General features: G+C 33.2%; 1 protein-coding gene across 1 annotated transcript; it reads right to left on the bottom strand.

Annotated features, from left to right (window-relative positions):
* Positions 1 to 231: 231 nt before the first annotated feature.
* LOC105330709 (toll-like receptor 4) lies at positions 232 to 3,481 on the bottom strand. The gene is made up of 2 exons (XM_020068287.3): positions 3,408 to 3,481; positions 232 to 2,721 (listed from the first exon to the last, which is right to left on the bottom strand). The coding sequence occupies exons 1-2, from the start codon at positions 3,420 to 3,422 to the stop codon at positions 418 to 420; spliced, it is 2,319 nt and encodes a 772-aa protein (XP_019923846.3). The 5' UTR covers positions 3,423 to 3,481; the 3' UTR covers positions 232 to 417.
* Between the last annotated feature and the right edge of the window lie 6,612 nt (positions 3,482 to 10,093).

Genomic DNA, 10,093 nt, shown 5'->3' with positions numbered 1-10,093 from the left:
GCAGTATACTTAAGGCGAACAGGAAAAACAAATCGCAAGTAAAAAGACCATCTCCTCTGTTAATGCAGTGTAGATGTCACCACTTTTTTATTGTTTGGTAGACCCGCTGATAAAAAATATGGTACAAAAATAAAAAAAAAAATATACTGAAAAAAGCTTTGGTTGAATGAAAATAATCTTTAAATCAACCCAGAAAAACATTTCATTTATTAACAACAATAACATTTATTATTTAAGATATTCTCTATAAGTAGAAAAAAAGTTTGTATATCTTATTGCCCATTAAAACACATGTCGTTTATTGTAAAGTCATATTTGTTTGTTTTATTCCGGTTTTGGTGTAGATATAAGAAATGCAATGTTATTTCAGCATGGAAACTTTTCCTGAAGAGAAACAAGTTTGCAAACGTTCGCATTTCATGCAGATGTATTTGAAGATAAAGTTATGAAGTCGCATTCACGGCACTTCAATGTTGCAACAAGTTTTGAGTGGAAGGCTGAAACTTCGTCGTCGTCATCTCCGTTTTCTGGAAACTCTAGATATGACCTGCTTTCAGTAAGATCCATAAAAGAAAATGGAAGCTTCGCAATGGCCAGTTTTTCTAAAACAACTAAAATGAGAACATTTTCACCGTTTCGAGAATAAATTGCCTCCATACGTCCCATATTTAGCTCGAACATGCACCAATAGGAATCCAAGAAGTGTGACGTCATAATAGCCACAGTTCGTCTGCTGTTATGAATGGCGTTAGTGATGTTATCAGCAATACCTGTCCCAGGAATAAAGTCACGATGATGTATACAAAGATTCAGATTATGATTTCCTTCCAGCCGTTTCACGAGTTCGATCACAAAACGCCTATCATCGTCGGCATATGACACAAAGGCATCAAAATAATACGAACTGTTGCCTGTGTTGTCTGGTCTTTGAACATTATCTCGATATTTCTCCCTTGCTACGTAGTACATATACCTTAGTTTCCACCTATATCTATACAAAATGCGACCAAATGTTGTTGTCAAGGTTATAAATATCAATGACGTCATTATCACTATAGTAACCATGTAGGAGGCGCAATGTTTCTCCATAACTTGAACCAAATTGTCAATATCTGAAAAATTAGCTTTAAAAGAATCCCTAAAGGTACAGAGGTAATCATCAAATTGCATAAACTTCACATGTTTAGATTGAGCCATCCATCTTAAGAATTCCAATTCTTCACAAACACATGTAAACCTATTACCTGTTACATTCAGGTATATTTTTTTCTTTCGTGACAAAGAATCAATTGCATTCCGCGTTTCTTTATTCAAGAATGATAACTGATTATTGAAAAGGTTTAGTCGCTTAAGACGTTTCATGTTTCCCAGTGGTATAGAAAACTCACGTAGAGTGTTGTCACTTATGTCAATTGTTTCAAGTTGATTGAGATTACGGAAAATGGTTGGAGGCAGTCGAAAAATTCGGTTGCTTCTTAAGTTCAAAGTTGTCAAATTGACAAGATTTCGAAAAATGTTCCCATTGTTGTCATCTTCTAAAACTTTTCCTAAAACATTCTGGGATAAATCAAGGTAAGACAGATTTTTAAGGCCGTCAAAAAAATAATCAGAGATGAAATTGCAGAAATTGTTCGATAAATCCATATATCGGACAGTGTTTGCGCCCACAATTGGGCCATTTAACTTATAAATGATGCTGTTTTGAAAATACAGATGCGTCATTTTTGATGGACCTATTGATGTGAAGGCGAATTCCTCAAGAGTCATTTTATACATATTATCATGAAAATAAAAAACTTCTAAGTTAGGCGGAATGTATAGACGGAGAGTGGAAGAGACATTAGTTATTTTTGGCTTGTTTAAATCCGTAACAGCGTAGCGTAATCTGTCAGAACTAGTTATCTGTGATATATGTGAATCATTACACGCAGTTAAAAAATTCTTTAAGTTAATTTGGTGGAAATAGGATTGAAAACTAGCATTCAGACTGATTAAACTATGCAAACTCCCAAATTCTATAATATATAATCCAAAACTCAGAACATTATTAGCTATATTAAGGTGTTTCAGGGATTTTGGCAATATTGAGAAAACTCCAAATTCCAAGCTGTTTATACGGTTGGAAGCTAAGTTTAGCTGCTCCAGTTGAGTGGTTTTTAAATCCGCAATGTGGTATTTCCGAATAATAAAACTCACTCCATAAGTACACTGAATACCTTCTAAATTTAGAACACGAATTGACGTGGAATAACTTAGGTCATGTGAAATATTAACCAAAACTTCAAGAGTCAGTTCCTGATTATTAGAAGCGTCCAGATGAGTAAGATATCTTGAATCTAAAAAAGACCCTTTTTCAATGGAATGAAGTACATTAGCAGCAAGACTTAAATTTTGTAAGGCCTTGTAGTTTGATAACGATGTTTCTTTTAAGGTTCCTATAGCGTTCTTAGATATATCAAGGTAACGAATATCCCGCGGAAGATATGGTGGGAATTCCGAAATGTTGTTATGTTTGAGAATTATCCCGGTTACCTCATCATTGAATAATGGCGCAGATTGGAGATTCAGGTTTGAACAGTCTGCAAAGAGGATTCCAGAGTCTTCATGTTTATAACATGTGCAGTTGTGGTTTGATGAACACTTGAAGGTTTCTTTTTCTGTAAGCATTTGGAAAACCATTGGTAGCGTCCAAAGTACTAGATGTAGGAAAAACAACATTTTCTGAAAGTAAAAATAAAAAATAAATCTGGTCTTCAAATTTGACTTACACTTTTTCAGGCACGTACCATCGTATTTTGAATTCGGGGGGGGGGGGGGGGGGGAAATCCTTTTTTTTACCTAAATTTTAAACACACACACAAAAAGGAGGGATCAACCTCATGTTCATGATAATTTATTTTTTTGATATGTAATTTAAAAGAATTTTTTTAGCGAGAAAAAGTAAGACATCCTAAATGCTACGTGCTTGTTTTTTGAGTATCTTTTAAAACACCCGTTTTTTATTAAAAAGAGAGAATGGCATCATACAAAAGTAAACTGAGTATTTACTTTACACATGTAAACCAAACTGTATAGCTAAGTTACCTGTTGATGCATTTTCCTTACATGATAAAAGACCATTGTTTTCAATTTTGACGTAACTAGCCAACAAATCTTCAAAATAGAAAATTTTCTAAAGAATGACAGCTTTACGATTTAATCCATTAAAAAGTGATCGTAAATATATTATTCTGTATACCGTGTTTATTCAAATCAATTTTGACAATGTGAATTTTAAAATTGTGACGATATTTAATAAATGGCTGTTTTGAGTCGAAAAAGGGGGTTTGATTTTAAAAAGAAATCACTATTGATAATATTGTATTCAAATAAAAAAAAGAAAGAAAACTAGAAAACAGTCTTCCTACCACTGCAATTTCCATGGAAAATAATGGTTGTAGTCTTATACGCTGGCCTGCGTCTTCACTGCCACATAATAGTTCTAACCCTAATTGCTTTTTGTTGAAAAGCCGGTGATAGGAACAATAAATAGCTTTTTTAATTATACATATAAGAAGTTTCAAATAACTAATTTTACATTTTCTGTATTAGGGTAAATTTCTTAATTAAAGAAGGAAAGAACTGTTAATAATTAAACCGGACATTACCTGTGCTTGTACAATGTGCACTACTCCAATATCACCAAAGGGAAATGCTTCACAACTGTTACATATGCCAATTAAAATTGATTTGAAATATTTAAAATGGGTTAATTTGATTAAATTAATTTTATATTTAAATGATTTGTTACATCAAACATATGAAATTAATTTTAGCTTGACCGCCCATAATGAACACATAGACATCGCACGGCTTGAAATGACACATTTATTTAACAATTAACCTTTACAATATAATAAATAAGTAAGGAAAGTTTTTCATAAATTTCCCCCGAATACCATCCAAAGTAAATGAAACCAGATATAAAAAGCGCCGTGTAAATACTATTTAAGACAAATATATCAGTGTGAATGCTAAAGAAAATGTATTTATTTATTTATTTTTGGTTTGAACGCACGAAAGTATGCAAAAAAAAAAAAAAAATTATAGTGGCATGGTCAACATTTGAGTAACACATATTATTTGAAACATTTATAATATTAGGAATGCTTACAGGGGTATTTCGTATGTTTATACAAATTTGAATGTTAGTTCTCAAAGTACAAACAGGTTCAGAATTCTTTTATGTAAACGAGGCTCAAGCCATGTTTTGGTCTAAACTGGTCAATTGAGCTAGTAAAGGTAATACTCCAAGCAATTTTGGCAACTTGTTTGTCCATAAGGAACATAAATAAATAAGAACTATTTATGATATTAGTTAAATTTGGCCCCCATATTTCGCCATTTTTAAAAGTGTTTCAGGTACATTAATTTGTTGTTTTACTATAGAAGAGTTGACATAAAATATGTTCTTCACTTATTTGTTTGATTTATATGCACCCACTGGCAGTATATGAAATTAGAACTGAGAGTATTTTTATAATTCAGTCAAAATCAGTCAAAAATTGACATTTTTCTTATCTTTCTTTGAAAGGGAAATGTAAAGCGACTCTTTGAGCAAGAACGAATATTTGTCACTTAAAAGTACTGGGAAGATACATCTTTGGTGAAAATATTTTGTTTGTTCAAACAATCGCTCAATGTTTTCTATAAGAAAAACTGCTTGAAAACAATTAAGCCGTTTTATGCTTAATATGAGATTTTGTCGGGAAAAGGTAGACATTATGATGTCCTTTTTTATAATTGTCGGCTGTTGAAACAAAATGAAAATAATGGAAAAAAACTTCAAATGTATATTTGTACAAATAAAACAAAGAATGACAGTAGACTAACGACGTTCATTTAAGGACCATATGTAGTCCTTTGTTTTAAACCCCACATTCCATTCTCAATATGTAAACAAAAACATTATCTGAGCTTTTTAGAAAAAGTATTGTGAGCTCTGTTAATTGGTCAATATTTAGAATTTTCTTGACAACGTTTTTAGAACGGTAAAAGCCACTTCAAGGCCTAGGAACGGTAAGATTACCCTATCCAAAGTATGTTTACTTTTCAGAACGGTTAGATTACCCAATCACTTACCTGTTTACCTTTCAGAATGGTAAGTGCCACCTCAAGGCCTCTGACGTGGGCGCCACTGAGACGTCACACAAGGATATCCAGGAAGGCGGTGAGTCGGACCTGCAGCAGGCGACCGTTACCATTGGTCCAATCTCTGTCCGCATTGACGCCAGTCACTCCTCCTTCCAGCTCTATAGAAGCGGTAGGTTCTTTGCTTCTGTACACTGCACAGAGGGAAATATCTGCCCTCTTGTTATGTTTGCCCCTTTCCATCTCGAATAATGACCAGGCGAACTCTATGTCACGAATATTACTTAACACATCTGCATCTAGACGAAGTCAAGACGGGCAAAAACGTTTGCAAGTGTAGAGGGGTGTAAATGAGAGGCGGCGAAAATGACCCAGTATATTTAAGATTTAAAGTTCTTTTCATTTAAGTGGTGGGTAAGCGGTGTTTCTGCTAAAGAGGTGGTTAAAATTGTATTTCTGTTTTGATGTGGTTGATTGAATTCCTTTTCACCACCTGTTAGATACTTTTTTATGAAACAAGTGGTAGGTTTAAATATCAGTTTAAGAAGTTAATCGTTGAATCTCTGGTAAAAAACTGTTAGTTGAACTCCTTTTTATGACTTTAACGAATTTGAACGAATAGGAATTCATAGCTGTTAGTTTCTTGAATAAACTAGTTTTGTAATTTTAATTTTAAAATAGGTAATATTTTGCTCACTTTGCGCAAAAACAATCAAACCATGTTGATTGTTAAGTTAACTCGTATTTTCTTTATAAAAAGAGGATCCAAAATGAATGTCTTTCCTCTATAGCTCTTCTTTTAAAGAAGATCAAATTGGTCTCAAAATGACTACGACTATCGATCCCTCAAAACATTTTTTCTTTCTTCAACTGAGTAAGTCCAGGGGAAGGCCACATTCAGATGAGCAGGAACAAATATAACCAGTGTGGCATCGCCATCAACGCCTGCTACCCAGTGGGGTAAAGGCCAATCCAGTGGTATAAAGGCCATTCCAGTCATGCGTCGTTATTCGTTAATGTCGAAAAATCTCAATCTTAATGCTATCGAATACAGCTGACATTATTTGATTCCATTTAAGATTGTTTGTGTAAGAGAATAAATTTGTTTTCATTGTAAAGTTTGTCTAACGAATCCAGTGTTGTTATTCTCGACACACGGAAAAATGACGCGTTGTTTTGCGAACTTGTCGCTATGCAACGGATAGTTTTGAAAGTTTTCATTAGGGTTAAAGCGTCTGATGCAAGTTTTTATGTTTCGTTATAAGGAAAACCAAAGGGCACTCGTTTGTACTTCTTAATCATTAAGATTATTTGAAACAGTGCGACATTTAAGTCCGGACATGACAAGGTCCGGGCTTTTCGCTACCATTTCCGTTGGACATAGCTTACTTTTGTTTATATATCTTAGTGGGACATTTTACTTTGATCCTATCATGTCAGCATGAATGTACACATTGCTCTAGTTTTCTTATAATTGTCTCTCAAATATCAAAATCCCATGGGATTTTGGTGGGATTTTTCATCCCATCTCAAACCCCACCAAAATCCCATGGGAGAAAAAGTACTGTGGGATAAATCGTCCCATGTGGGAGAAAAAATCCCATAATTGTTAAAAGGTGGGATTAATTCTCCCATATAGGACAAAAAATCCCACAAAATAAAGAAAATGGGATATATCCCATGATTTTTCACATAGGATAAATGTTCCCATATATCACAGATATTTTTCTCATGATTTCTCATAATAAATTATTTTCTTTTGTTATTTCACCTTAATTTGCACATAACATTAAACTCTGTCTCATAGTAATTGATTGGATCAAGAACTGTACAAACATTTCATGTTTTCATCTGATATTAATCTTTTAAAGGCATGTGAGAATGTATTGTGTTGATTTTCCAAAATACTGTAGGTGCATGATTGCTATAAAATGCAGATTCTAATCCTCAATTAATAGTTATTATTTGGTTCTTCATTTTTAATCCATCTAATTAGACTTTCTTGTTATCTATCTCTTAAGAACTTATAATTTCATTACATATTATATAGCTCTTTCTTGTAATTACCATAGGCACTTCCCACCTAAAATCAGTGTATAAAAAATCCATCCCGAAAAGAGATGAATATTTGGCACAATGATGTATAGATGGTGAGCGTTTAACAGGTGCGGTTCTTTACCTCAGCAGATAAGAATGACCTTTGTTGCTGTGCAGTACTAATGCAACGCTTAAAAAATACCTTATGCAGATTGTAAGCAACCAAATGTTTACCCAATGATGACGTTTTTTTCATATCTAATGCTCATAAACTTCATGTAGTCATTTCTCAACTCTGATGATCAGACTAATGTTCCCAGTGATGTTCCTAGTTTCCATCTTGGAGTGTAATAATTATGTTGAATTACGAACCCGATTGTTAAATACCCCCCCCCCCCTTTAAAAGAATTCGGAATACTTAGACAATCTCATATCATGTTTCATGGAGTCAGGTGCACAGAACAAGAACCACATCACCACATCGTCAATAACGGCGATTGTCTACGCCGCATTGTTACCCATTGAACGGATTTTTTTTAAATAAAAGAGAGTAAAATATAACATTTGGGAAAAAAATGTTTTATATTGACTTCAAAATCATGCTAAAATAATAATAAGACCAGAAAAACTAGAAAAAAATTCTATGGTTTCTAGAGCTGCAAAAAGAGATTTGGGTGAACCATCAAGGGCTAGTGAAGTGTCATCTGCATATTGTGATATCTTATGTTCATTATCGTTAATAAATATACCTTTAATGTCTTCGTTTTGTTTAATCATTATTGCTAGGATTTCTGCACACATGATGAATAAATATGGAGCAACAGGGTCTCCTTGCCTACATCCCCTTTGTACAACAAACTGTTGTGATAAATGGCCGCACTGTAAAATAGCAGCATGGAAGTTTGTATTTAAAATCTTAATCCACTGAATAATATTCTCCCCGAAGCCAAAATATTTAAGGACTTGGTATATGAATGACCACGACATAGAATCAAACGCCTTTTCAAAATCTATAAGTACTAAAAGACCAGGTATGTTTTTGAACTCAGTATAAGATAAAAGGTCAAATATAAATCTAGTATTCTCTCCAATGTACCTTCCCTTGATAAATCCAGACTGTGTATCAGATATTAAATAATCCAAAACTTTCCTGATTCTGAAACTAACACATCCTGAAATAATCTTATACAAAACATTCAAAAGAGTGATTGGTCGCCAGTTTTTTAAAAACTGTCTAGCTTTATCACCTTTAGGCAAGCATGAAATAATTCCAAGCCTCTGTGAGATGGGGAGTTCTTTCCTCAGAAATATACAACAAAATTTTTAATATCTTTCCAAAAAAATTTAAAAAATTCAGCAGTGTACCCATCACTTCCAGGAGATTTGTTGTTCTTCATATGTTTTATGACATTCAATACCTCTTTTTCTAAGAAAGCCTCTTCTAAACCATTTGACAACTCCTTTTCTAACTTGGGTGAATTGTAATTAGAAATAATATTATCTAAATCAATCTTTACCAAATTTGTATCCACACTTGCATATAATTTTTCATAGTACTTCTTAACATCATAATCTAGTATTTCTCCTTGTTCATGCAGCGTTCCAATATCCTCAGCTTCAATTTTTTTTATTGTTTTATTTAAATAATTTCTAGATTCCAAATTGCAAAAATATTTTGAAGGTTTTTCGCCTTCCTCCAACCATTGGGCACGAGACCTAACCATATGCCCAAGTAACTTTTCCTTGCGTAGTTTTTCCAAAGCACTTTTTTTTCATCCAAAGTATTAATATCAACAGTAGAATTTGATTCAATATACTCTATCTCCTGAATAAGCTTTTCTTCAGTGTTGTTTCTGACCTTTTTTCTATATGTTGAATAAGAAATAGTTGCCCCCCTTATTTCCACCATTAACACCTCAAAGAAAAGACTTTCGTCAATACCACTTTTACATTGAAAATTACCACTCTCTATATTGTCTAGATATTGGCTACTGACTGACTGAATAATATCTTTTACTTTTACCACTTGTACCATAGCTTGGCGAGTTTTCTATTGTTAAAAGTGTGGGTTATTTGTGCATACCCCACACTTTTTTTAAACTCCGCCCACTATCTCGAGTAAAAACAACATCAACAAAGTTGTTTAGCGCGTCCATAATACTCCACAGTAAAAGCTTCCTCCAGATCAAAATTGCCAAAACTCAACACGGATAAATGACTCGACTAACTTAGTTCGTCGTATAAATCTCATTTTTAGCTCGAGACAAAACAATATCGGCAATGGCTTTGTCAGAAAGACTCTATTTTAATATTTCTCTCCATGTGTGCGGACAAGTAGAGAAACGTGTGTTAAATGAAATAGGAGTATCCTGTTTAAAGGTTTTATAGAAAGTCAGTCACGTGATAGGAAAGCGTTTGAATATAAAACTTGTTTTGTGGACAGAGTGAATAGCGGTAGCCAATCGAAATTGACATTAACCATTCACGGTTTCGCGACATGCATTTCTCAAATAATATTTTTTTTTTGGCTTAAATTGATTAATTTTGTTCAAAATATATATGTACAGGTTTTTTCAGCCACATTTAAAAAACATACATTGATACAGAGTATCAAATAAGATTTTAAAAAACTAATCACCTTCATCAATTTAAGTTTAATTTCAATTGTTTAAACAGAAGCATTGCACAATTTAGGGTTCGTACATATGAAATTGTGTTAATACGTTTAATTCTTTGAAGCAAATATCGATACTAAAAGTCGGAAAATGAATGAATATGAAATAAAAACAAAACAACAAGAAGTCGATCTATTCATTAGGGCTATGAATTTTAAAAAAAAAATGAAGAATAATTAATCTTTGTCGGGGATAGAAAGTCATTTGGGAAATTCACGAAGTACAATGTACATATATAAAGACCAACGCAT

Source organism: Magallana gigas, chromosome 1 (assembly GCF_963853765.1).
Source record: "Magallana gigas chromosome 1, xbMagGiga1.1, whole genome shotgun sequence".
Lineage (NCBI taxonomy): Eukaryota > Metazoa > Mollusca > Bivalvia > Ostreida > Ostreidae > Magallana > Magallana gigas.
The sequence above is the reverse complement of the archived record's forward strand: the minus strand, read 5'-3'. Positions and strand labels throughout refer to the sequence as shown.